The sequence below is a fragment of the Notamacropus eugenii genome, chromosome 1 (assembly GCF_028372415.1).
Source record: "Notamacropus eugenii isolate mMacEug1 chromosome 1, mMacEug1.pri_v2, whole genome shotgun sequence".
Lineage (NCBI taxonomy): Eukaryota > Metazoa > Chordata > Mammalia > Diprotodontia > Macropodidae > Notamacropus > Notamacropus eugenii.
Window position 1 is genome coordinate 758,659,080 of NC_092872.1, and position 27,055 is coordinate 758,686,134.

The 27,055-nt window shown below is 46.0% G+C and overlaps 1 protein-coding gene across 1 annotated transcript; it reads right to left on the reverse strand.

Moving 5' to 3' along the window:
* Nucleotides 1-24,558: 24,558 nt before the first annotated feature.
* On the reverse strand, nt 24,559-26,738 carry LOC140528708 (F-actin-capping protein subunit alpha-2). The gene has a single exon (XM_072646819.1). The coding sequence runs from the start codon at nt 26,689-26,691 to the stop codon at nt 25,831-25,833; it is 861 nt and encodes a 286-aa protein (XP_072502920.1). The 5' UTR covers nt 26,692-26,738; the 3' UTR covers nt 24,559-25,830.
* Nucleotides 26,739-27,055: the final 317 nt, after the last annotated feature.

Sequence of the window (27,055 nt, forward strand, 5' to 3'; positions counted from 1 at the left end):
AAGAGAGAGGTTTGAGTGATACCTAAGTTGAGAGACTGAGAAAATGGAGGTCCCTTCATAGTTTTGGAAGTTTTGAATAGTTTTTAAGTAGCTGTGAAGTTTGGCAGGTTTAGGACAAGTTGAGGTTAAGATGTCTTTGGAACATCTAATTTGAGCTGTTGAATAGAAAGTTGGAGGTTCAAGTCCGGAGGTCAGGAGAGAGGTTAGGGCTGGATTCTTAGATCTGAGAATTGTCATCGAGATGGTAACTGACACAACGGGAGCTGGCGAGATGCCAAGGCAAATAGTATGGATGGAGGAGAGAAGAGAAGAGGTCCAGGACAGAGCCTTAGGGGACTGGGTTAACAGGTGTGACCTGGATGAAGACCCCATAAAGAAGACTGAGAAGGGGTGGTCAAGCAGAAAAGAAGAGACCCAGCAGAGGAGAGAGATCCAAGGAGGAGAGAGTGATGCAGTGTCAAAGGTCGCAAGGTCAAGGAGAATGAGGATTGGGAAAGGGCCACTGGATTGGCCACTCTAAGATCATCAGTCCCTTTGCAGAGGGCAGTTTTCATGGAATGTTGAGATGAAAGCCAGACAGCAGAGGGTTTAAAAGAGTGAGAGAAAAGGACATGGAGGCACCTAGCCTTGTTTTTTTTGTCCTGGATCATTACATCACTGAGAAGAGCTAAGTCATTCACAGTCGATCATCATACAATGTCGCTGTTACTGAACACAATGTTGTCCTGATCCTGCTCATTTCACTTTGTATCCGTTCATGTAAGTCTCCCCGTGTTCTGAAACCATCCTGCTCGTCACTTCTTACAGTGCAGTAGTATTCCATCACAATCCTATACCACAAGTGGTTTGGTCATTCCCCAACTGATAGACATCCCCTCAATTTCCAATTCTTTGACAATGCTAAGAGAGCTGCTATAAATATTTTTGTACGTATAGGCCCTTTTCATTTTTTAAAAATCTCTTTGGGATACTGAGTGCTGAAAGATCGTACTCCTGAAACAAAGGGTATGTACAGTTTTATAGCCCTTTGGCACAGTTCCAAGTTGCTCTCCAGAATGGTTGGATCAGTTCACAACTCCACCAACAGAGCATCAGTGTTTTTACTTTCCCACGTCTCCTCCAACATTTGTCATATTAGCCAATCTAAACAGGTGTGAGGCTCAGAGTTGTTTTAATTTGCATTTCTCTAATCAATAGTGATTTAGAGCATTTTCTTCCTATGACTATAGATAACTTTGATTACTACATCTGAAAATCGGGAGACATATTTTTAAGCAGTTTAGCTATAAAAGGGAGAAGAGATATGAGATGGTAACTGGTGGGGATGGATGGATCAAGTGAGGGCTTTTGAGAAGAGAAGAGATGTGAAGCAACTAAAGTAATGGAGAGAACTAAGTGGGGAGAAGAGAGGAAGGAAGAAGGAGAAAGGATTAGGAATAGGAGAACAGTGGGAAGGAGAGGGAGGCTAAGATGTGAAGCAACTAAAGTAATGGAGAGAACTAAGTGGGGAGAAGAGAGGAAGGAAGAAGGAGAAAGGATTAGGAATAGGAGAACAGTGGGAAGGAGAGGGAGGCTAAGAGGAGAAAAGGAAGGAGAAGAAAGGAGAAGATAGAGTAGGAGGGAAGAGGCAGAGAATGGGAAGGATGAAAACAAGGAAGAGGGAGACAGGGAATCGAATGAGGAGAAAGGAGAAGGGAGAAAGAGTGAAGGAGGAAAGAGTGAGGAAGAGGAGGAGGAGGGGAAGCCAAACCCCTCCCCCTTGCCCGCTGCCTGAGACTGCTCGCCATGAGCCCCTTCCCCCTGCCTGCCACCCCATGAGGCTGTTCTACTGATCAGGGTTAGCCTTCCCAGAGGCAGTGCCAGCTCAACCTTCAACTTCAGGGGAGCCTTCCAAGCCTTGGCCCTGGGCCTGTGGTCAGCCACAGGACTCTGGAGCTAGACCTGTGAGGGACCTTGAAGGCCATCTAGTCTAATCTCGGCAATGAAGCCAGGGAGAGGAGAGGCTTGGCAAAGATCATGCAGGAGGGTGATTCCAATTCAATTTGGGTTTGGTCCACTGGCCCCAGATGCCTCATTCTGGTGCCCAAAGCTTACCAAGCTCACCTGGAGGCCACGCAGACTGGTGCCATTCTCTGGGTGTTTGGAGTGTCCTCCAGAAAGGCTATGAGTTCCCCAAAGGAAGCATAAAGAAAGTGGGGTCTGCTTTGCTTCCTGTGCACTCTGGGCAAGCCTTATCGGTGCAGGTGGAGGAGTCTGGCATGGAGGGGAAAGCTGGTACCCACATATGTTCCCTCAGCTTTCCCAGGGAAAGGGTAGGCAATGGGTCAAGGAAGCGAGAAAGCCTCTGAGGTGCCAAGAGAACCTGACTCTGCCCTCTGGGGCCACCAGACCAGGTGAAGCTTATTCATCAGTGACAGGCCTTCACAGACATGAACACAGCTGGAATGTCCTCTCTGAGTCTTTCCTTCTCCCCACTTTCTTTGCTTCAGCTCCCTATGTCATGGAATCTGGGTCCCTTCTGGGTTTCTGTCCTTTGAACACCCTCCAACGTCCTTCCCAAGCTGGAAGGTCCAGGAGAGCACAACGCTCCAGACCTAGTCTGAACAGTGCATAGTCAGCCCTAGGGAATCAGCCTCTCACAACAGGGCTTAAGCTGCTTTGGCTTCCTGGGTTGGCCGGAGTTGGAACAATCATGGGTCAGATGGGGCTTTGGCTTAGGGCAGCAGTATCCAGGGAGGCCATTTCCTCCCAATGCCTCCCAGGCATTTCCTCCTCTTCTGGCTATTATCCCAGTGACTTGCTTTTCTGTTGGGCACTAGCCCATGCCTCCCATGGTATCCACGGGGGCCCAACCTCCAGGGAAGTCAGGGTCAGCCTACCACTCTCCTCCTGCAACGGCAGACTGAACCCTAGCTCATCCACAGCACTGCCTTCCCAATGGTTATGGCCACAGGATAAGATACCTAATTGTGTTTTTTGCACATTAAATTCCGCCTTCTGCAAATTGGCATTTTCTCTTTACCTTTGTAAATAAATCCAAGGAAACACCCTCTTGGGAACTGGAATGGGAGGATAGGTAGGGGAACTGAGGCAGGGGAGAGTAGAGCCCAAGCAGGGAGAGATGGCCATGGTCACTAAGGAGGTTGCTGGTCCTATCTGGTGCCACCCCGGCACCTATTATGTTTGTGACCCTTCCTCTTTGGGCCTCAGTTTTCTCCTCTGTAAAATGAGGGGATCTCTTCCACCTCTAGATAGGAAGCCCAGGACTGCTGCTGATTCCCCAGAGCCCAGTTCTCTGCCCAGAGATGGGTGATGGAGCCATCAGGACATGCAGCAGCATCACAACCAGCCTTCTGACTCATCTTCCCCACCAGGAACCCTGCATCTACTAGGGGCCCACCTCAACCCAGGCTTGGGGTTTCCGTGCCCCAGGGTCCTGTGAGCAGACATGGAAACAGAGGTCAGCTCTCTGGCGAAGGCCTCAAGTGCCCAAGAAGAGGGTCAGGAGGTTTTGGGAGCAGAGGACCCAGAGCTCATTGGAGCTCCTCCCCCACTCACACAGCCCTGTACAAGCTCAGAATCCTAGCAAGGGAATCTTCAGCAGCAGCTGGCCTACCTAGTGCCAGGCCAAGGTCCTAAAGGCCTTGAAGCCCTTCAGTGCAGGGAGCTCACTACTTCCTCAAGCAGTTCAGCTGTCTTGGGACAGTTCTCAGAGTGAGGAAGCTTTTCCTGACTTGATCTCAATGTGCCTCTTTGCAGTGCCCACCCACGGCTCTATTCTGGGCTAAGCTCCCTGCTGATTCTGACAGCCACCTCCACTGGGCCAAGACTGTTCCCCCCTCTCAACATTCACCACCTGGGAGTCACCCTCGACCTTCCTCTGCCTCACCCCACTTCCAATCCTGATTTGCCAATTCTGCCCCCTCCGCATTTCTCCCATGGATTGGTCACCCCCTTAGATTCCTGCTGCCCCACTGGTCATCATCCAGGCTCCCACTCCTCAACACCTCTCTGCTGGGGCCATCCTCCCTCCAGCTGCCAAACTGATCCTCCTTATGCACAGTTCTAATGGTGCCACTCCTCTGCTCAAAGCCCATCAGTAACTCCCTGTTACCTGCTGGTTCAAGTTCCAACCACCAGGCCCCCGCTCTCCATGAGGATCCTCCACCCACATTGCTCCAGCCATCCTGAATCACTCATGGTCCCATGTATGGATCAGAAGCTAATAAATGATTGGTGATTGGTTGATTTCTCATCCTTTACCACCCCCAAGTCTTTTCTCACATTATTTCTTGTGCCAGGCATGCCACCTCATCTTTGGGCTGTCCAACTCAGCTACCTCCTCCAGGAGGCCCTCCTTACCCCTGACCCAATGAAGATTCAAAGTATTCCACATACAGAAGACACTGAAAAATACTTCAGAATGGAAGTGAATGATACTCAAGGTGTCCACTCATGTACCATTTCGTCCAAGAAGCCTCCCCTGCTTTTGTGAGGCCCCTCACCTGTCTGACCTTTAACTCAGCTCTCCTCCTGCTGTCTGGGGCTCTGTGACTTTATGCATGTGAGCTGCCTGAGGGCAGGGATGGGAATACCCAATGCCTATCCAGGAACCCTGTCCCCCCTAGACTAGGTGCCAGGGATAGTGACAGGCCAAAAACATAAGCAGGAAGAAACCTGAGAAGTCAGGTCTAAGCCCTCCCTCTAGAGAAGAGGAAACTGAGGCTTCCAGACTGGTAGGTCCAGGCCCCTGGCTGGGCACCGTACAATTCTTATCCCATTTGATCCTCACAACAGTCCTGGGAAGTAGGTACTGTAATTATTATGCCATCTGACAGATGAGAAAACTGAGGCAGACAGAGGTTAAGTGACTTGCCCAGGGTCACCTAGCTCATAGGTGTATGAAGCCTGCCTCTAGACCCAGCCCTCCATCTTTCACTCCTCTTCCCACAGACTCCATTTCAGCTGACTCTCCTATTTGTTGCTCCCCAAACTTCTTTCATACCTTTACACAGGCCATGCCATGCCTTGTGCCCCAAACATATTCCCTCCTCACCTGTCCCTCCTGGGATCCTCAGCATCTTTCAAGGATCTGCTTAGCTTCCCCCTACCATGGGAAGTCTTTGCAGATCCCCCTCATTCTTTGGGCTCTCTCCCTCCCCTTCAGAGGACCATGTCTCCTTCTGTTCAAATGTCACCTTCCCCCATAGAATGTGGGTTCCTCAAAGCCAGGAACTGTCCTGGGTCTCCCCAGCATTTAACACATAATGCTCCGTGAAGAGTGAATCGAATCTATAGCAGTCTTGAGTGGACTGGGACTGGAACCCAGGCCCTCTGGCTCTCAGCCCAGCCCTCATGAGGGGCTGGCTGAGCTGGAGGAAAAGCAGGCTCTGAGCTCCAAACTTCACCCACCTTCCCTCGTGGGTGGAGAAGAGAAGAATGCCAGGTGTGTTGAGGAGGTGCTTCATGCCTGAAGGCCAGCACCTCCCAGACATGACCTAATGCATAGGCCTGGACCAGGTGGTTGGGGGCAGGATGTGCGCTGGGGTTTCCATTCCTGCCTCCCTGCTACCTACTGAGAACCCTGGGGGTTCCCTCTGTGTTGGGGGCTGAGTCAAAGAATCAGAGCTGGGGATGCAAAGGAGGGAGATGTGAGAGGTGGGTCAGCCATGGTGCTTTGTGGCCATCTGGGATCCTTCCAGCAGAAATCAGCAGCCACTGGTTCCCTTCTGAGGCTCAGCCCTTGGCTAAGTCTCAAAGAAACAGAATGAAGGGAACAGATGGATCTGCCTGAAGACTATTCCCCCATTGATAAGCATTAATTAAGAGCCTACTATGTGCCTGGTTCTGTGCTAAGCACTGGGGATACAGAGAAAGGCAAAAGATAGCCGCTGTCCACAAGGGATTTACAATGTAGAGGGGAAGACAAGTTATATAAATTAGATCGTATTGGACACATACAGAGTAGAGGGCAGATAACCCTCAAGAGACTGACACAGCAGCTTATGGGGCCAGGAATGGCCTGCTAGAGGAGACGATGTTTGAGGTGAATCTTAAGAGTTAGAGTTTGGGAGAGATAACATTCTAGGCAGGAGGCACAGCCAGGGCAAAGACAGAGGGGTGAGAGATGAAATGTCCAGTGCAAAGAACAGAGAGTAGACCAGTGCCTCTGAATCGTAGCATATGTGGAGGGCAGTAAAGTGTAATACTGGAAAGGAAGAGCCCAAGGCATGAAAGGCTTAAAAACCAAACAGAGGAATTTATAAACAGAGCCAATGGAGTCCAACGAGTCTGGAGTAAGGGTCACTTTAAGAAATTCACTCTGGCAGCTGAGTGGAGGATGAACAGGAAGGGGGAGAGAGTGAAAAAGAGAGGTCAATTGGGAGGTCATAGAGATTATCCAGGTGATGAGAGCTGAGACTGAGCTGGCAACAAGAGATGCTGTGGAGAAAGAAAACAACGTAAGTGGTCAAAGGGTGAGATCAGGTATGTCTCTAAAGGAGAAATACAAGCGAACCACAGCTCTATGGAAAACTCCTTAAATCAATAATAGGAGACATGCAAATTAAAGCAATTCTGAGGTTCCATCTCCCACTTATCAGAGTGCCAAAGACAATATCGGAAGAAAATGACAATTGCTGGAAGGGCTGAGGGAAGTCAGGCACACTGCGACCATGTTGTTAGAGATGGGAATTGGGCTAACTCTTCTGGAAAGCAACTTGAAATTATACCCCCCAAGTCATTAAAATGTGCATACCCTTTGACCCAGAAATACAGGGAGATGCCCAAATGGGGCTGAAGACAGAAAAAGAACCCAGATGTGCAAAAGCAATCCCACTCAATCAGCCATTCCTCAATAGATAATGAATCAACACACATACTTTATTAATAATAAATATTAAACACACTTAAATATAATTAAATTTAACTTCATATTTAAGTATTAAATGTACATATTATTTAAAAATAAATACTAGACACACAAGAACTAACTCTCACTTACTGTATCCTAGGTACAGGCTCAGCACAGAGGATACAAATAAAGGGGAGAAAAACAAAAAAAGATTGGAAAGGAAGGAAGAGAGCAGGTCATAAGAACCTCTAAATGCTGAGCAGAGCTTAAATTTGAGGTAATAAGCAGCCACTATAGGGGGTAATGCTTTAGGAAAATCCCTCTGGCAGCTGAGTGGAGGATGAATGGGAATTGGGAGAGACTGAAGAAGGGGAGAGCCTCCCTCAGCAGGTAGGCAGGGTAGGGGGACTATGACAACAGGCCAAGTGACAGGTGACAAGGGGACTGCAGAGACTATGCCAGTGGGGAGAAGGGACATTGTGAGAACAGAAATGGCAAGGTCTGTCCAGGCACCGGATTTATAGCATCACATTTTACTGGAGCAAAGAATTATAGATAATGTGAGTGCCCATCAGCTGGGGAACGGCTGGACAAACTATGGCATGTGAATGTTACGGAATAATACTGTGCTATAAGAACTGATTATGGTGAAACAATGACTAGAGAACCTGGGGAAGATGGATAGATAGAGAAATGAGTGGAACCAGGACAAACGCCATAGCGATGGAAATAGAAATAACTGGAACAAAGCAGGTGTTTAATAAATGTGGATTGAGTGATTGAAAATGGAATGCTGTGAGATTCTAATAAGTTTGCCTCTAAGACCAACAAGGATTTTTCCCTGCTTTGTAGAGATGGGGGCTGTGGAGGTGGAACCTTGCATAGAATGGTGCCCTCTGGGGTGTTGGGTGGTGCTTCCTTAAACTGTACTCCCCTCACTTTATTCTTTGTTATAAGGGATGGGTCTCTGCAGGGGAAAGAAGGAAGGATCCAATGGGATTAGGAGGCAGCCCCTGGACTTCGAATCAGAACAGGTCTGAGTTCTGATTCCACCTGAGATACTTACTAGCTGTATAATCCTGAGCCTTCCAGCTGGTCCTTGATCTGCCACTGAGCAAACCACTTCACCTGCTTGTGCCTCAGTTTCCTCATATGCCAAATGAGGGCATTGGACTCAATGACCCATCAAACACATCTCATTTTAAAAAATGGAATGGAATATCCATGTTAGATGTGACCATTTCAGAGAAGTCTGGGAAGACTTGTTTGAACTGATGAGCAGAACCAGGAGAACCGTGTAAATAAAGGGTTTCAGTAACAGGAAAGTGATCAACTCTGAATGCCTTTCAAAGCTCTGCTCCATCGCTGTGGAGATGTGTGACTCCATCCATCGCACCGAATGCTGCTCACCTCCTGCTGGAGACAGAGCCACCTGATCACAAGAGGCTGAAATTTAGAGAAAGTGGATTTGTTTGGCCTATTATACTTTTTATTATCAGGGGAGGAGGAAGACTTTATTTGTTGGGAGGTGGCAAGTGTGGAAAGTAGGAGTGGTGGGGGAAAAAGAAGAAAAAAAGGACCAAGAAATCATTTTAAAAACATAGAAGACAGAGGGAAGATCAGGAGGGGACAGATGCAAACAGGGCAGCTGTGTTACTAGTGTGTAAAATTTAACGTGTCCTTTGAAAAACTAGATGTATAGAAGTTCACAACTTCACGCAGAATCCCCTTTTCTGTTTTCTGTGTGTTAAAACGTTGTTTGCTGAGTTCATAAGAAAGAAAAAAATTAATGGAGAAGGCCAGCTAGTCTAATTCTTTTATAGAAGGGGGAAACTGAATCCCATAGGAATAAGAGGGTTTTGCCCAAAGTCATACAGAAAATTAATTGAGGTAGCAGAACCTTGGGTTTGGAGTCTGCCTCAGGTACTGTCCAGTGATGTGGTGCTGGACTTTTGTGTGTTTCAGTGACTCCTCCTTACATAAGGGGCAGGGGGAGTTACTTCAATCAATCAACCATCTTTCATTTAAAAAGCTTCTTGAATCAGGTGACAACATATCTATTGAATAAATCAAGGGCATTAAATTAGGTGAGAACAATCCATAATCAATTTGAGGGAGTAAAAATCATTGGGTAAAATGAAATGCCAATACCTAGAAAATGTATTAGGATTGACTGCAGAGACTTAGTCATGCTGTGAGTATTGGAGAAAGAAAACTCAGGTTGAGAACTCTAACTATCTGATCAGCTTCTTGGTGGAATAGTTTCCACCAAGCCCCTAAGAGAGAACCGTGTAGGAGTGGGAGGAGGGGAAGGGCCTCTGTCTCTCCCTCTCCCCATCCTCAACTACAGGAAGCCCTTAGGCACTTCGGAGGGTCAGCTGAATTGAACTTCTTGTCAGCATCCTAGCAGTGACCCCAGAACAGTGGTGACAGAAGCATCTGCATCAGGAGGCCAGGACAAACCAGACACAGTGAGGCATGAAACTCAGAAAGGCAGCTTGGGACTCTCCAGGAGTCCTGCAGACAAACCTAGTCTTTGCCCAAAGAGGCCTTCAAGAAGACTCCACAAAAGGAGCAAAGGACTTCTGGTATCCAGAGGCAGTCAACCCTTTGCCATGTGTGCTATGAGTTTGAGCCTGCTTTTCCCTGGATTCTGGGTGCCCTGTGAGAGCATGACCCCTGCTTTGGGGGAGATTTTGTGCCATCTCCTCTTACTAGACCATTTCAGGAAGTACCTGCTCCTAAAAGTTGATAAAGTCTGGAGAGCTACTTGTTATCAAATCACAGTGGAGAGGAGAAGCAGATCAGTGGGTTCTTAGGAGTTGTTGGACTAGACTTCCCCCCAGAACCCTGAGGAAAGAAGGAGGTGGCCTCTTTCTGGGGACCCAACCGGGAGGGGGTGTGGAACAGTGGCCCCAGAGCCCCTGGTGTGCAAAAAATGAGGAGGTGTCAGGGTACGTATGATCTCTCAGGTCCTTTTGAGCTTAGAGCCTATGATCCTATATTCCTGGGATAAGTTCAGAGCAGCTACCATAACAGAGGTTACATCAAGAAATGCCCAGGGTCCAGGTCTAGACAGTTCTGGCCTGGCCCAATCCAATCCAACAAGTATGTCCCTGTTATTTACAAGGTCCTACTCTAAGTACTGGGGCTACAGAGTCATTGTCCTCAAGGAGCTCCCATTTGGAGGGAGAAGACATTGCCAAACTGGTGAGTGGATGTAGACAGCATTTTGGGAAGAAGAGAGCTCTGATGCCTGGGGGATCAGGAAAGGCTTCCTGAAGGAAGGGCTTCCTGAGCCTGGCCTTGAGTAAGCCAAGCATCCAGAGAAGGAGAGAAGGACAGAATGCATTTAGGGCATTATGGGACAACTAGTGCTAAACTATGGAGGTAGGAGAGAAAATGTCCTGTGGGGGAGGGGAACAGCAGTAGACAAGTTGGACTGGGAAGGACAATGTGTTAAAGTGAAGGGAAATCACTTGGAAGGAGGGAAACCAGATGACACTCGGTTCCAAACAAGCTCATATTTATCCCAGGGCAATAAGGAACAAGTAGATCTTCTGGAGAGGTAAGTTACATGGCCAGGCAGTTGCACAGAGGGTGATTTGGAGAAGGGGGATGCTGGAAGCTGGGATATCATGCAGAGGCTGTTGCAAAAGCCCAGACAAGAAAAAATGAAGACCCAGACTAAGATGGTCACAATGTGAAAGGAAAGCAGGGGACAGGGACAAGAAGGGTCACGGAGGAGGTAGAACTGACAAGATTTGGCAACTGATGACATCTGAGGATGCAGTGAAGGAGAGCATGGAATGGAAGAGGACACAGCTTTTAACCCTGGATAACTGGGCGATTCAGGTGCCGTACACAGAAATCATAGGAGTAGGAGGAGCAGAGAAGAGGAGAACGAGTTCCATGACAAACATAATGCATTTGAGGTGCCTAGGGGGCATCCAGATGGAAATATCCAACAGCATTGTGTTCAGTTCTGATCACTACATACAGTCTACAGTACTTCCAGAGGAGGACAACCAGGAAGGGGAAGGGCCTCAAGACTATGCCATATGAAAATGAGTCAAAGGACAAGGTATGGTTAGCATGCAAAAGTGAAGTCTTAGACAGGGAAGCTGTGATCATTATTTTCAAATGGTTTCTAGGTGGAATGCTACGGAATAAAGACTTGTCTTGTTCTGCTTGGCTTCAGAAGGTGCAACAGGAGTAATGGAGGCCTCAGGACATGGGGAGTCTAATTTCTCTAATAACGAGGAAATCTTCCTAACAAAGAGAACCACTGGAAGTACAAGGGGCTGCCTCCCACCAGGAGAAGTAAGGTCTCTGCCTCTGCGGGCCATTTAAGCAGAGGGGATGTGGAGGGAGGGGTGGGTAGAGCCTCTTCAGGTGCAGATTGGCACAGAATATCTCCTGTACTTGTTCTGTGGGGCACAAATGTTTTATAAGCTTCAGTTCTCTCCTCTGAAATATGGGAATAACAATATTGCCCTGCCTCCTTCATGGAGAATCCCATGAGAGAGTGCCTGAGGCCATGCTTTAGAAATGCTGGGCACTCCCCTGAACCGGCTGGGTCATCACTAGATACGACACTATATGCCACAGGCACCTTCAGCTTTCCACTGGGCCATCCTTTTATCCTCCCCAGAGGCTGTTCCCAGACTCTGCTCCTCATGCCTCCGCACGGCTGCCCCCTTGTCTGCCACGCTCTGGTCTCACCTTTCCCACTTAGCGTCCCTGGCTTCTTTAATGACTCAGCTCCAATCCCATCTTCTGCAGGAGGGTTCTCCCCACCCCCAGCTGCTAGCGCTTCCCCCTTCAGACTAACAGTCTACTTGCTGTGTATACAGCTTGGATAGCCTGAATTATTTACGCATGGTCTCCTCCACTAGAACATGAGCAGCTGGAAGGCAGGGAATGCTTTTGCCTTTCTTTGCATCCCTAGGTCTTAGAACAGTGCCTGGCATATAGTAAGTGCTGAAGAATGCTTGCTGACTGACTGACTGATTCTACTTCCCCTTGCACCATACATTATGGAGAAAACTGGAGCCATTCACCACGACTCTGTTGATAAATAGCTCTATTGCCTCAAAGCCCACTGACATACCCTCATCATTTCTTCCTTTGCCCCAGCATCTAATGAAGGAATAACCCTTTCTTTGCCGAGGTCTTTTGCCCTCCTGGCCCCTCCCACTCCTGCCCCTCATTCCTCCTCCTCGAACTTTCCATCTCTCTTTAGACACCAGTTCCCTTCCTCATGTCCACAAGCACGTACAACTCCTCCCCATCCTTATGTAGTCCTAAATAAATGCACATAGCCTTTTCTTAAGAGGGGGCTTGGAGAGTATCACTGTATGTAATAGAGAGGTAATAAAACCTTGAAGAGGGACAGTTAAGGGTCCCTGGAGAGTTCACTGTTATGACCCAGTTTGTGTGAGGCCTAGAAAGGTCCAAGTGAATTATCTTTCTGAGGATCCCCAGGAGTGAGCCTTCTGACCTTTTGTGAGAGACTCCCACACTGTAGAGAAGACATCCTGAGGAGATCTCCAGACTTTAGCTGCCATCCATCTGTCCAGAGAGAAATGGACTGGTGGATTGTGGTCCTAGAGTCTGAAAAGGAGCTAGCGGCTTTGCCTGTTCTTGGGGCTGGCACATTTTAAAAATCCTTTGATGTGGCATCGTGTGGCTTGTCACACTTGTAGCAGGTTGAAGAGGAATGGATGGTCTATGGATTCTACACTGTTGATAAATTATTTAATTAGTACCAGGGGTGTTTTTCTAAGCCACAAACACACATAATCACACACACACACACACAGTCACGAGTTCACATATGCACACTCTGAAATCCTTTTGGTTTAGACTGGGTAGTGTTTGGCTTTGAATTTCCAGGGTTCTGGGCCTGACACATACTATGTCTGACATTGAACAGATTTGCCTAGAAGTACTGCACACAGTAGGGCTCCTACTCCTCTTTTCTTCTCCCTCCTCCTCCATGTTGGTGTCTTGGTTGCTGCATGGCCATTTGGCCATGGTCCTTTGTCAACACTTTGTTAATTCTGTCTTGTTCCCTGATCTTATCCTGGGTCTGTATCTTCCTTCTTTGACTGTGGGCTCCCTAGAGCAGGGATGATTTTCGTCTTCCCCCAACTCAGCTAAAACGGAATGTGACTTAGAAATGCACCTTCTGAGCCCTAAAGAACGGGGGTGGTCAGGAGGGAGGTACAGTAAATGTTAGGAGGATGCTCAAGAGGGAGGCACGGTGTATTCTGGAGGGACGCTCAGGAGGGAGGTATGGTGAATGTTGGGGTGAAGGGTAAGGGGGAGTCAGAGGGAGAGACAGAGGAAAGGGGAGGGGGAAGGGAAAGGGAAAAGAGAAAAAGGAGAAAGGGGAGGGGAGGGAAGGAGAGGGAAAGTCAGGCCCCCTGGGGTCTACTCCCCACTCAGTCTCTGACTCTTTATGAAACCTTGGGGGTCTTCCCTTCTCTGGGTGCAGTCCTGGTTCATCCCCTCCCCAAAGCAGAGGATGGGAGTCTTCTGCTTTGAGCTACCATGATTCTTCCAGGAGGAGGGAGCAGAGCGATGGAGAGCAGCCCACTTGGCTCCCCAAACTGCTCAAACCTGCCTCCCTATCCTGTGATCAGCATCTTGATCCTTCATCATCCAGGAATGTCCTGTTCCTCCAGCTTCCAACAAGCCCCAGGAATTTCCCTTTCCGCCTGGGCCCCCACAGGGGCTACTTTCTTCACCCTGTTTCCCCCTTTGTCTCTTTGCCAAATCTGATAACGGGGCAGGGTAGGGCAGCTTTGGCAGAAAGTTTCACACTACTACCTCCTGCATCCCCGCAGCTGAGAGGAAGGATGCTCAGAGCAGGCTCCAGGCCAGAGGCCACTGCACATCTGGGCTACATGGACCACTGGGTGACTGGGAGGGGGCTGCCTCTCACTGCATCCCTCCCACTGGGATCCCAGCTCAGAGCAGGCTCTAAGGGGCTTGACTCCCCCCAGGCCACATTGGGGCATTTCTCCTCCAGGCACTTTTCCCACCCACGCAGCAGAAAATTAAGCAAAATGTTTTCTCTGCTAATGACCCTCAGCCCCTTTTCCTGGTTTGAGACACAGCTTCCAGCACACCAGCAATGTCTCTGATCAAGCTGTAGTTTTTCTTTGCTTGAGCATTGGCCTGCACCAGGCCAAATGTCCTCAGAGCCATTGGATGAGGAGGAGGCAGGAGGAGCACAGACCTAGTCACTCCCTAGACCCTCACCCAGTCACACCCTTTGCCCCCACCATTCCTCTGCCTGTGCTGGCAGGTGAAGGGCTACCAATTCCTTGCCCACTCTTGGGCAAATGTAAGCAGGATGCTGGGGCTGCAGTGTTGCCAGGGCCTTCTCCTGTACCAAAGGTTTGTAAGGCCCAAAGACAGACCATGAATGGAAGGAGAGATGTGGGCAGGGGGTTGACAGGATCAGTAAGTCAGTCAAACAGGATTTATACTGACACTACTCTGTGCCCATCACTGAGCTAAGTGCTGCAGCTGCAAAGGACAGTCTGCTCTCAGGGAACTTATAGTCCAATCAGGAGGAGAACATGCAAAGGCACAAACAAGTCACACACTGAGTTACACACAGGATAAAAGAAGAAGCTCTCACAAGAGGGCAGGACCACGAAGTAATGGGGCAGGAAAGGCTGTCGGGAAAAGAGGGGGACAGTGACTGGAACGTGAAGGAAGTCGGGCAGCTTAGGAAGCAGACATGAGGAGGGAGAGCAAGCAGCCCAGACATGGAGGACAGCTAAGGGAAATGCCCAGAGGGAGAAGCTTCTTGAGGGACCAGCTAGGAGGCCTGCATCACTGGATCAGAGGATGTGGTAGAGAAGAAAATGGGAGAGGGAGGAGGGGACAGGTGATCAAGGTCTTTGAATGACAACAGAACTTTTTATGTTTGCTCTTGAGGGGCATAGGGAGCCACTGGAGGTTATTGAGGTGACCTGGTCAGATTGCCCTTTGGGAAAATCCCACTGAGTGGTGGATGGACTGGAGTGGGGGCAGACCTGAAGCTGGCAGATCACACCCCACCCTCCCCAGCAGCAACTACTGTCATAGTCTAGGCATGTGGATATGGGGTCTGCACTGGGGAGGGGGACAGGGATAGTGTCAGAGGAGAAAAGGAGGTAGATTGGAGAGATGTTACAAAGGTGAATGAATCGAGATCTTGACAACAGATTGGGGGTAGGGGAATAACAAGATGTTGAAGAATCCTGAATGGCTCCTAGTTTGGGAGCCTTTGGGTCTGGGAGGCTGGTGTGTCTCCCTCTGCAGTGACAGGAAAGGTGGAAGGGGTGGCTACGGGGAGAGAGAATAAGTTTAGTTTTGGACATGGAGTTCCAGATGTCTGAAAGGCAGTTGGAGATGAGAGATCAGAGGTCAGCAGAGACTGGGGCAAGAAAGGTAGATTAAGGATCCTCAGTATAGAGATGGTCATTAAATCCATGGGAGCAGATAAGATCCCCAAGGGAAGGTGGTGGTTGTTGTCATTCTCGAAAAGGACCGAAATGACATCACCATGATAAAGTCAAATTTCAGTGTGTCCAAATGTGGCTGATCAGACCAATACGAGCTCAGAATGCTCTGCCACAGGTTGGGCACAGAGAGTTCGTGTGAATATTTTGGGTGGTTACTCCAAATTGGGGCATCCTGCATTTCCTTTGTGCTGTCTCAATTCTGCTTTGTTCATAGAGCACAGCACCCTTTCTGATGTGGGCACGCCATGCTGAGCAGTCCTGTGCCAGCGTCTTCCATGTTGCACAGTCAAATCCAAAGCTCTTGAGAGAGACCTTGAGACTGTCCTTGTATCACTTCTTCTGGCCACCATGTGATCACCTGCCCCATGAGAGTTCTCCATAAAATAGTCTTTTTGGCAAGTGTACATTTTGCATTTGAACAACATGGCCAGCCCATCGGAGCTGTGCTCTCTGAAGCATAGTTTGAATACTTGGCAGTTTAGTTCAAGCAAGGACCTCAGTGCCTGGTACCTTATCCTGCCAGGTAATCCTCAGAATCTTCCTAAGGCAGTTCAAATGGAAGTGATTCAGTTTCCTGGCATGGCTCTGGTAGATTGTCCATGTTTCACAGGCATATAACAATGAGGTCAGCACAACAGCTCTGTAGACCTTCAGTCTGGTAGTCAGTCTAATACTTCTTCTCTCCCAAACTTTTCTTTAGAGAAACACTGAGCTAGCTCTGGCAATGAGTGCATCAACCTCATTGTCAATGTGTACATCCCTGGAAAGTACACTACCAAGGTAAGTGAACTTATCCACAGCATTCAAAACTTCTGCATTTGCTGTAACTGATGGTTCCAGATATGGATGGTGTGGTGGTGACTGATGGAGCACCTGTGTTTTCTTGGTGTTGATTGTTAGGCCAAAATCAGCACAGGCAGCAGAGAATTGATCCATACTTTGTTGCATCTCAGCTTCAGAGGCTGCATGAGTGCACAATCATCTGCAAATAGAGAATCATGCACCAACACTCCCTCCACTTTGGTCTTGGCTTGTAGCCTTTGCAAATTGAAGAATTCACCATCAGTACAGTAGTTGGCCAAGGGAAGTAGCACAGAGGGAGAGAAGAGGGCCTGAGACAGAACCCTGGGGCCACATACAGTCAGCAAGAAAGACCTAAAGGAAAATTGAATAGAAGAGACAGAAGGAGTGGTCAGAGAAGGAGGAGGAGAATCAGAAGAGAGAGAAGGGTCCTAAAAACCTAGTGAGAAGAGAGGATTCAGGAGGAGAGAGTGACCAACAGGGTCAGAGGCTGCAGAGGCAAGAAGGAAGATTGTGAAAAGGTCATTTGGGTTTGCAATGAAGAGAAAGAACACTGGGAATTTTAGAGAGAGCAGTTTCTGTGGAATGATAAAGTCAGAAGCAGATTATATATGAGGTTAAGAAGAGATTAAAAGGGAAGAAAGTGTAGGTTCCTAGTGTAGACAGTCTTTTCTAAGAGTTTGGTCACAAAGGGCAGGAGAGACATGGGATGATAGCAGACATGAATGGGTCAAATGGCGATTGCTTGAAGTTGGAGGAGGTGTGGATCTATTTGTAATCAGCAGGGAAGCAGGCAGTAGATAGGGAGAGGTTGGGGATAAATGACAGAAGGAGGATGAGAGAAGGGCTAATCTGTTGGAGGAGATGCTGTGGAGTAGGATCAATTTAGCAGGTAGAGGGGTTAGCCTTGGTAAGGAGTAGGGCCACCTCTTCGTGTAAAACAGGGATAAAGGAAGCATTAGTAGCAAAAGGCATCTGAGTGATAGGAGATGAGGAAGAAGAAAGGATCAGGGCCTCTCAGCAAATGGCCTCAACTTTTTTTCATATGATATGAGGCAAGGTGGAGGGAGGAGAGGGGAAGCCATTGAGGAGGGATGGAAAGATTTGGAGGAGCCACCATGGAGAGTAGGAGAGAGAACTGATGAGGGAGGTATAATAGGATTGTCAAGCAGCAGTGAGAGCCCAGTTGAAGTTATGTGACATAAATTTGTAGTGGACCAAGTCAGATTGGTTTCATGATTTTCTCCACTTTTATGCAGCAGTACCTGTGTAAGAAAAAAGGTGACAAGTGGTGGGAGGGAGTCAAGGCTGAGGTTGGCAAGGTACAATTGGAGATATGATAAAGGGATTGGGGATTCGAAAGAGGATGGTGTGGAGATGAATTGCTTCCCCAAAGGACCAAGAACAGGAAAGGAAGAAAGACTGGCAAGTGCCAGGGAGATGGCCTGGGAGAGAAATGAGAGGTCAAAAGAGTAAAGGTCATGGTGTGGATGAAGAGTAAGACTATGGAATGGAAGGCAGAGAGAGAGAGATGAAAAGTCAGTAGATCCCAGTCTGACGGAAAGATCAAGCCAGAGGGCATGGCCATCTTGTGTATGGCTGAGGTGGGGTGGAGGAAGAGGCCCTGAGAAGGGAGTCAATGGCCAAACTTGCAGGTTCGGGTGTTTGAGGGACTTCAATATATACAGTGAAGTCCTCTACTCTGAGGACTTGGGGAGGAGAGAAAAATTGAGTCAGGTATTGGACTCCTTGAAGAAGGAAGAAGAGTTTCCTGGAGATCCCAGAATGTTGACCAGGTAGAAGATGTGGATTGTACGGACTTCAAAGGAGGAGGGGTTCCTGAGTGTTGGAGGTAGAGGGAGAATGTGGATGTGATAATGGGGAGCAAAGATCGTTGTTTTAGACTAAAAGATGTCTCATGGTCATCAAGAGTCCTGAAGATATGGAGCAAGTTACTAACCTCACACGAGCCTCAGTTTCTTCATTCATAAAGTGGAAGCAATATTAGGACCTGCCTCACAGGGCTATGGTGAGAATCAGATGAGAAAATGTCTCTAAGTGAGGACTCAACCCATGATTTCATCTGTCTAGGGAACTCCCAGAGGAGGAGATTCTCCCTCCCAGTGCAGACAGCCCCTTTTCTGTAACTTTCCATTTTAGAGGGCTGCCAATCAGTATTCAATGGGTCTTCCAGCTAGTATGCGATGGAGATGGGACCTGCACCCAGCTCTCAGCTCCTGGTCAGCTCTTGTAATGTCTTTGAGAGCTTTGGAAGCCTTAAAGTGTTTTTGAAGTGCCAGCTAGTGGCTGAGGTGCTGGTGGGGGGCAGTTGTATTGCTGTTCAGGGCCCTGGAAGGATCCATGGGCCGTGATTGGAAGGGCTTGTAAATGGTTGATGTCCAACTGGGACCCAGGGGCTCCTACCCTGGCCCCCACCTGGCCAGGAGAGGCAGTCCTGACATCCCAGATGGACACACCCCAAGCCCTGTCCTGCCTGGGCCTGTTCCTCAGAGCCCCCCAGGTGCACACACATACCCCCAGACTTTGGGGACAAGCAGCTCTTTTCAGGAACTACAGAGATGGAAGAAGGGCTCATTGACCTGAGGGAGCACAAGAGCTCTCCCTCCTGCCCTCTCCCCAACAGTGTTCAAGAATAAAGGAGTCCAGGGCAGCTGAGCTTCTGAGGATTGGGTGTGGGTGTGGGCAGCCTGGTATCCAGGCCCATCTGGTTCCAACAGACTTTTCTAACAGCTAGTTACCCCTCCATGTTCCAGTAATTATCTCCTACCTCCATTCCTTTGCATGTCAGTTCCCACTCTCAGTATGCCTTTCCTCCTCCTCTCCACCATCCCAAACCTTGACTTCCTTTGAGGCTCACTCACACGCCACATTTTCCAGCAATCAATCAATGCAATTCGATGCCTACTCTGTACCAGCCTCTGTGCCAGGTGCCAGGAGTACAAAGAACCCCTGTCTTCAAGTAGATTGCACTCTAGTGAGAGAGACAATGTGACCATATGGAAGTTTATGCAGAAGAGATACATGGTGAATAGAGTGTTTGTGACCCAAGGGGCCTTGGAAAGAGGGATCACGAGTGCATGGGAAATCTGCCAATTGTTCAGGTTCTGAAGTCTTGGTTTGCTTTGTACTATCACTGGCAGTGGCCATGGCCATGCAAAAGGTGAGCTCCCTGAGAACTGGGACTGGCTTGTTTTCGTTCCTAAGCACTGGGCTTCGTAGGTACCTTATGTGTATATAGACAATGTGTGGGGGAGGGGTTTGGAATCAGAAATCCCCCAGTGTCCCTTCCTCTCCCCCACCCTTGAATCCTCAATACAGGGCATGTTCTCATTGCCTAGTCCTTTGGGCATGTGGTCCATCTGGGCTGAGTTCCCATCCTCTGATGCATTTCTAAACCCCGTGTTTCTTCTACTACCGGCCCACGAATTGCCTCCAGCCAAGTACTCATTAACCTTTGCCCTCCTTAGCCTGGGGAGTTCTGGCTCACCTTGACTGCTAATTTGCTCAGAAACCTTGAACTAGTCATCTTATCTCACTGGGGCCTCTGTTAGCTCATCAAGAAAATGGGAGTAATAGCCTCCACTGACATCAGTCAAGGAGACCAAAGCCGTCAGAGAGGAGATAAAATTCCATCTCAATGAGCCCCTGGGCTCCCCAGCCTCTGAGCTGTGGGGAACGTGCTGATCAGGCCAGGGCAACATTTCCTTTCCTTGGACCCTGTGTCCAAAGCCATGAAATGGATAGCTCACAAAGAGACCAATCTAACTATTAGGCACCCCCAACGGAAAGACAAAAGTGAGAAGCTGCTGCCTTACATGAGCCTCTGTTCTATGGGGGTGCAAGGGAAGGGTGAACAACTGTGTGGCACATGGAAGAGGGACATCAGATTGGAAATCCGAAGACCTGGGTTCAAATCCCAGCTTACTACCTTTGTGACCTTGGACCAGGCTCGTGTTCTCTGGACTTCAGTTCTCTCATATCTAAAATGAGAGGGCTGCTAAAGTCCCTCTTGGCTCTAAGTCTATGGGCTCATGTGCACAGATGAGTCCATGGGAAATATGCACAAAATAAATAAATGAAACCTGATTTGGAGAGGGTAGCATCTCGAAGTGGGGGCCCCGGGATGGTCAAGCAAACAAACATTTATTAAGCACTTACTGGCTGTCGGCATAAGTTCTGAGGTACAAGAAAAGAGCCCTTGCTCCAGAGCAATTAGTTCACAGTCTAATGAGGCGGATACTGAGCACACATCTACAATAAGGTACAATCTCAGAAGGAAGGTGTTCAGATTAAGGGGGCTGGGAAAGGTTCCTTGCTGAAGGCAGAAGTGTAACTGACCCCTGAAAGAGGCTCAAGAAGCCAGGAGGCAGAAATGGGGAGGGAGAGAGCTCCAGATATGGAACTATGGGAAATGGAGTCAGGGAAAATTCCTGGAATTGGGAGGTGAAATGCTGGGTTTGAGGAACAGCCAGGAGAACCTTGTTACTAGACCTCAAAGCAGTGATGGGCAAGAAGGTGGAAGACAATGAGATGGAGGCTGGAGCCCAGGACCTTCTCTCCTTCCTTTCATTTCCCTACAAGCTCTTGCCTCCCAGGGACTTGGCTGGAAGACTTGGACCCTAAGCTACCTGATGCTCGCTTCTTTAGTTCCCAGCTGGCTCATTATTTTATAGACCCTTAGGACATGCCTAAGTTTCCTTGACCAATCAAAAAATATTTCCAGGCTAAAATCATTGAATTACATAGTGGTTTCAAGACAGACATCTACGCTAACTAAAGTCTCTCTTTTTTTACTTATGATTAATAAAACTTGCGTGCATGCATTGTTCACACAAAGTGAACAACTGAGGTGTGTTCTTATGCAGGTGTTGCATCATGGCATACATGATCATTTTCTTTAAGTGGAGTGGGTGTAATTGAATAGGCTGACATCACCCTTACATGTGCTGTATATTCTAAGACCTTTCCTGGTTCTAACCTTCTATGTTCTAACATGCTCCCAGATTTGATGCTCATCTATGTTCTAGGGTCCCTTCCAACGCTGATATTCCATGTTCTAGGTTCTTAGCTCTAGTATTTTTGGTTTTCTGTTCTGAGGTACCTCCAAGTTCCCTGTTCTATACTATAAGGTCTGTCTCCTCCTTCTCTGAGTGTCTAGTCCTGTGGCATGTGCTTTTGATCCCTACCAGAGCACCATCATATGGCTAAGATGCCATGACCACAGACCAGGCAACCTTGGCTTCCTGGCAGCAGACACTCTGCCCTCAGAAGCTGAAACAATAAGAGTCTTTGGTCCAGGGAATGGTAGAAAATACCACAACATTTTGTTCAAAGAGGAGATTCCAGCCAGCAGCTCTTGTGGAGGAGCAGAGCGCCATGGCCATGGTTTATTTCGGTTGCACCTATGACTGCCTCTGAGATGGGACTGGATCCAGAGCTGTAGGTAGAGTATCTCCCAGTCACCTGGGAAGAACCCAGGAAATTCCTGGAGTCTTCCACATGGGCTATCTCAGCACCTACAGTAGCAGGATGACCACCCCACACTGCAGCCACTGGGCAGAAGGGCCTGAGCTATGGTTTCTGTCCTTTCCTTCTCCCACTTCTAACCAAAGGATGCTGAGATTTGATGGCTAAAGATTTAATGACTGACATAAGCAATGGCCTCTCTGGCATCAGTCAATGGGGTATGGGAATGGCCCATTTCAGTGCTATTCAATTTCTCAATCAGAATGAAACAAAATAGTTTTCCTTAATTTTGCAGAGCACTGAATGTGTAAATCCTTGTTATCACCAACTCACTACGTGACCTTGGGCAAATCACCTGCCCTCTCTGGACTTACTCTCCTCCTTCTGACAGTATTGGGGTCAGACTAAATGATTTTTCATGTCTCTCCCACTTCTTAAATTATAAGCTCTGTGTTCCAAGGTCCTTCCCAGATCTGACATTAATTTGTTATGGTTTAAGGTCTCTGAGCTCTGTGTTCTATATTTATCCCTATGTTTCTGCCAATATTTTCCCAATATATTTCCCAATATGACCTATCTACTCCACACATAGATAGATAGAAAGATAGATGATAGATAGAGAGAGATAGAGAGATGATAGATAGATAAGAGAGAATGAGAGCAATCTTGTATGTATATAGCTTTTTGCACATTGTCTCCCCAATTAGAATGTGACCTCCTTGAGTGTCTTTTCCAAGTGCTTAGTACAGTGGCTAGAACACAGTAAGTACTTAATAAATGCTGTTGACCTGACTCCCTGAAAAACCATTATTTTTTAAGAAGTCTGATGCTATATTTCAAGAGATCATAAATAAAAACTGCCCAGATCTAGAAAACAAAGTAAAGTCAGAATTTACCAATCACTTCCTAAAAGAAATCCCAAAAGGAAAAATCCTAGGAATGTCATAGTCAAAATTCAAAGTTCCCATGTCAAAGAAAAAAATGTTTCAGATATCAAGGAACTACAGTTAGGATCACACAAGACCTGGCAGCTTCTACTAAAAATGAGAGGAGATCTTGGAATGCAGTATTCTAAAAGAAAACATATACAGGCTTATGGCCAACAGCCAAGTCATAGCTTATTCTGAAGTTAGTTAAGCTATAACTTAACCCTGAAAAGCTGACTGGGGAAAAGAATGGACCTTTACTAGAATTAAATCAAGCATTTCTGACAAAAAGAGTAGAGTGAATAGGAATTTTGAAATGCAAACACAAGAATCCAGAGATACTAGAAAGGTACGTTTGTTTGAGCAGTTGGAAGGAGCTATATGATGATATAAGGTTAATTTTTTAATAGAGAAGATGAAACAAGCATCCCTTTCACAGTCTTAATATCTTCAAAGGGTATGGAGTCAAATTTGAAAAACAGAAGTTCCGTAAGGGTTGATGGATTCTGTTCAGATGGTTCTAAGAGGAGAAGCAGAAGGGAGGATAAAAGGAAGAATGCCCACACTTGTGTAGAAATGAGGAAGAAGAGGCAAAACTTACTATTTTTCATAATTAAAGTGGGCAGGAGAGCATACAAACATGGAGAATAATGTGACATCAGATGAACCTTATTTGTACATGAAATGGATGAAAGAGAGTTGAAAACCACACAGAGTAAAAATACATCCAACTCAAACTCAAATACATCAATCCCCAACAAGTGGGGATATTGGGAAGCAGTTAAGAGGCTTAATTCTGAGACAGAAGGAGTCACAAAAGAAACTTTCTGATGAGAGGATTAAAACTGAGAGGGAGGGAGCACACTGGAGAGAGAAGAAGAAAAACACAGAACTAGAATCTTCAAGAATGTCTTAGACTACCTTTTAGACAATTGGGAAATGACTGAACAAATTGTAGCATTGTATTACCCTGTAAAAAATTATGAAAGAGACACCCCTTAAGAAATGAAGCAAGAGATAGTTTCAGAGAATCCTGGATAGAATGAACCAATACACAGGAAAGTGAACAAAGAGTCAGGAGGGCAATTTACAAAAGGAGAGCAATGTTGGAAAGACAAACCACTTTGAAGGATTTAAGAACTCTTATCAATGACCAACCATGGCTCCAGGGGAACTATTATGAAACATGTGATACCTCCTGGCAGAGAGGTGAGGAGCAAAGGTCCACAGAAACGCATTTTTGGACATGGCTACTGTGTGCATTCCTTTTCCCTAACTGTGTTTATTTGTTACAAGATTTTGAAAAAAGTCCTTATCTCAGGGTTGAGTGGAGAGAATTAACAATAATTATGCTCAAAAAGAGCCATTTTAACATGTGTTAAAATGAACAGAAGAGAATTGAATAACATTAGCAGTAAGTACAGAGAGGTAGGAGAGTTTTGAAATAACAGGTAAAATTGGTTATAAATTTTTTTGGTTGTATTTTAAGTTCCCTCCCCACCCCTATCCTCCACTAGAAAAGGTCATCATTTGACACAGATATAGATAAAGATAAGTAGAATTTTCTCTGGAGGTGGATCTTCTTTTATGGACTCTTTATAGTTGATTTAAATTTTTATAAACTCAAAATTACTTAGTCATTCACAGTTCTTCAAAAACTATTATTATTAGTGTCCAAGATTCTCTTGGTTCTGCTTATTTCACACATTTATTTCTGCTCATTTATTTCATGCAGGTCTTTCTATATTTTTCTTAAATCTGCCAGCTCATCACTTCTTATAACACAGTTCTATTCCATCATAATCATATGCCACAACTTATTTAGCCAGAATGGTTGAATCAGTTCACAACTCCACCAACAATGCATTAGTGTTCCTATTTCTCCACATCTTCTCCAGCATTTATTATTTCCCAGTTTTGTCATGTTAGCCAATCTGAAAGGTGTGAAGAAAACACCTAATTCTTTTTTTTTTCAAGCTAATGAAATAGTTTATTGTACATAATAAAAGTGGTGTTTCTTAAAAAACATTTTCCAGCTCCTGGACATCTGCAGAAGAAGAGGAGGAAAGGATTTCACTCTCAAGCAAAGTGAGTGTTAATTTAGTCGATGAAATCATAATCCATCCCACTCTCTACAGCAGATGCTAATAGTCACCACAGGCTTGAAACTCTTGTAGCAAAGCATCAATAATTGTATTTTTAATATTACAAACATGCTTATTAGCACAGGATGATGGAAAAATTTAGAATGTTACAGCACACCATATGTACTCCCAGCTTTTCTAATTTACAACCAGTGAAGAGCCACAACATCCAGAGAAAGTATTTTAAAATAGTATATGACTCACCAGTAAGTGACTTCCTAGTCAAATAAATAGGAAAATTTTCATTTTAATGTCACATTGAATTTTAGTACATTTCAATTCAAGGGAAAAAAAACCAGAACATGGTCATAAGTACAAGGTTATATATATTACAATCTGCCTTGCTATAATACATTTGTGGCTGTGTGATAAAATGTAACTTGAGGGCAGATAGAATCCAGGCTCAATTGAGTAACTGTCACAGGAAAGAAGGCATTAAATACAATTCTGAAGTAAGTATTTTTGTTTAATTTCAAAATCTCAAAATAGCATTAGATCTTGGCCTTGTTTAAAAAAAGTTTAGTTAAACACTAAGCTAGCTAAATAACTATCTTGAAAGGTTTAAACATAATTAATATAGAAAATACTTTCCCTCTAAACTCAATCTTACATACATGGAAGAGGAAAGGGGGAAAGGTAGACAATTTCTTCAGCAGCATATATGGCTAAATCCATCAACCACCTTAAACTAGAAATGGCCATTAAGGACCCCATTAAAAAGAATCTGGCAAATTTCAAAAAAGTTTTCCACTTCATAAAAGACATCAATTAAAGGGTTACAATCAAGCAAATATAGTTTTCATACACTTTAATTTTTTCTTAACCAAAAACTAGAGGCATCACCTCTCTTCAGTATAAGAAACAAAATATTTCTTATCTAATGTGATTTGCAACCCTCTCTGAACATAAGGAAACAAAAAATTGAAAAACAAAGATTGATTAGCTAAGCCTCATGCTCTAACCAAACTACTTAATTACAGTGATTTTCAACGGCAAAAGCCCATGCTAAATGGGCAACTTGACAGTTTTGAATACTTTTGTAATATTTTTATACATGGACACTAAAATGATCCAGTCATGCAGTGTTCATCTTAAGCATTCTGCATTTCTTTCCCAATTTTGTAACTAAGGATCTTATTCCAGTCAATCTTAGTGCGTGTAACTGGCAACTGTCGACGTAAGGCTTTGAAAGTAGTGTCCGACATGGTCTGATAATTCTCACTGATGGCAGTCTGATATTCATTTTCTGCTGCTTCTACAATCTTTATAAACTCTTTTGCTGTTTGGACTTCATTAGACACTGTTAGAGATTCTTGTATGTCTTTATGGCTCACTAGTTGAACATTACCATCTTCATAATAGTGAACCTGAATTTTCAAGATACCAACCACCTGTGTCGTAGAAGGAGTAATTGTAAACTTCCACTCCGATCTCCAACGACCATTCCAAAAGTTTTTTGCTTGAAACTGATGACTTTCTATGCATGCAATAATGGTTTGCTGTCCATCTATAGTTTTACCATAAACTGTGCAGACCCCATTAGGGTAATGTTCCTTTACATAGGCTCTCATGGCAGTTTCCACTGAATGTCTCCAGGATTCAATGGCATTTTCACCTTCACAGGGCCTGGGGTCAGTAGCTTCCTTTCTTAAATGATCAAATTTGAAAGAGACTCTATTTTTGGGATCCAGAAATTTTCCATTTCCTAAATCACCATGCTCAGTTATTAATACCTGTTCTTCATAGCCTTCGATTTTTACTGGAGTAAACTGGTCCAAGTTATACTGTGCAAATGCGTGAGCTGCCCCTTCCCTGAGAAGATTATCATTATTAAGCAGTAACCGAACATCATTAAATACCTCATTAAATTCTCCTGGAGGGGCATGGATGATGAATTTTGCTGCTATGCGCACCTTTTCCTCATCCGACAACTGCTCCTCCAGATCCGCCATCTTTCTTCTGGCGACAAGCGGCGGCGGCGGCCGAAAACACCTAATTCTTGTGTGGCATTTTGGCCAGTGCAAAACTTTGCCAGCCTCCTTCCAGTAATACATAACATTATATTTTAGAGAGCAGGCATAGAAAGGAGCAAGCTCAGTACCAGGGAGAGCTGAGGAGAGATTTTGTAGGCTTAGTTGTGATGGAGCAAGACATCAGAGAAGACTTCCTGGAAGAGGTGGCACTTGAATAGGGCTTTAAAAGATGGAGAAGAATTCAATAGGAAAGATGTTTATAGTCATATGAAAAAATGCTCTAAATCACTTTTTTAAAAAAATTTTTTCTTCTTTTTTCTTTTTTTTCTCTTTTTTTAAAATT

Excerpts from the sequence above, each read along its gene's own strand:
- LOC140528708 (XM_072646819.1), bottom strand. The coding sequence starts at position 26,691 with ATGGCGGATCTGGAGGAGCAGTTGTCGGATGAGGAAAAGGTGCGCATA.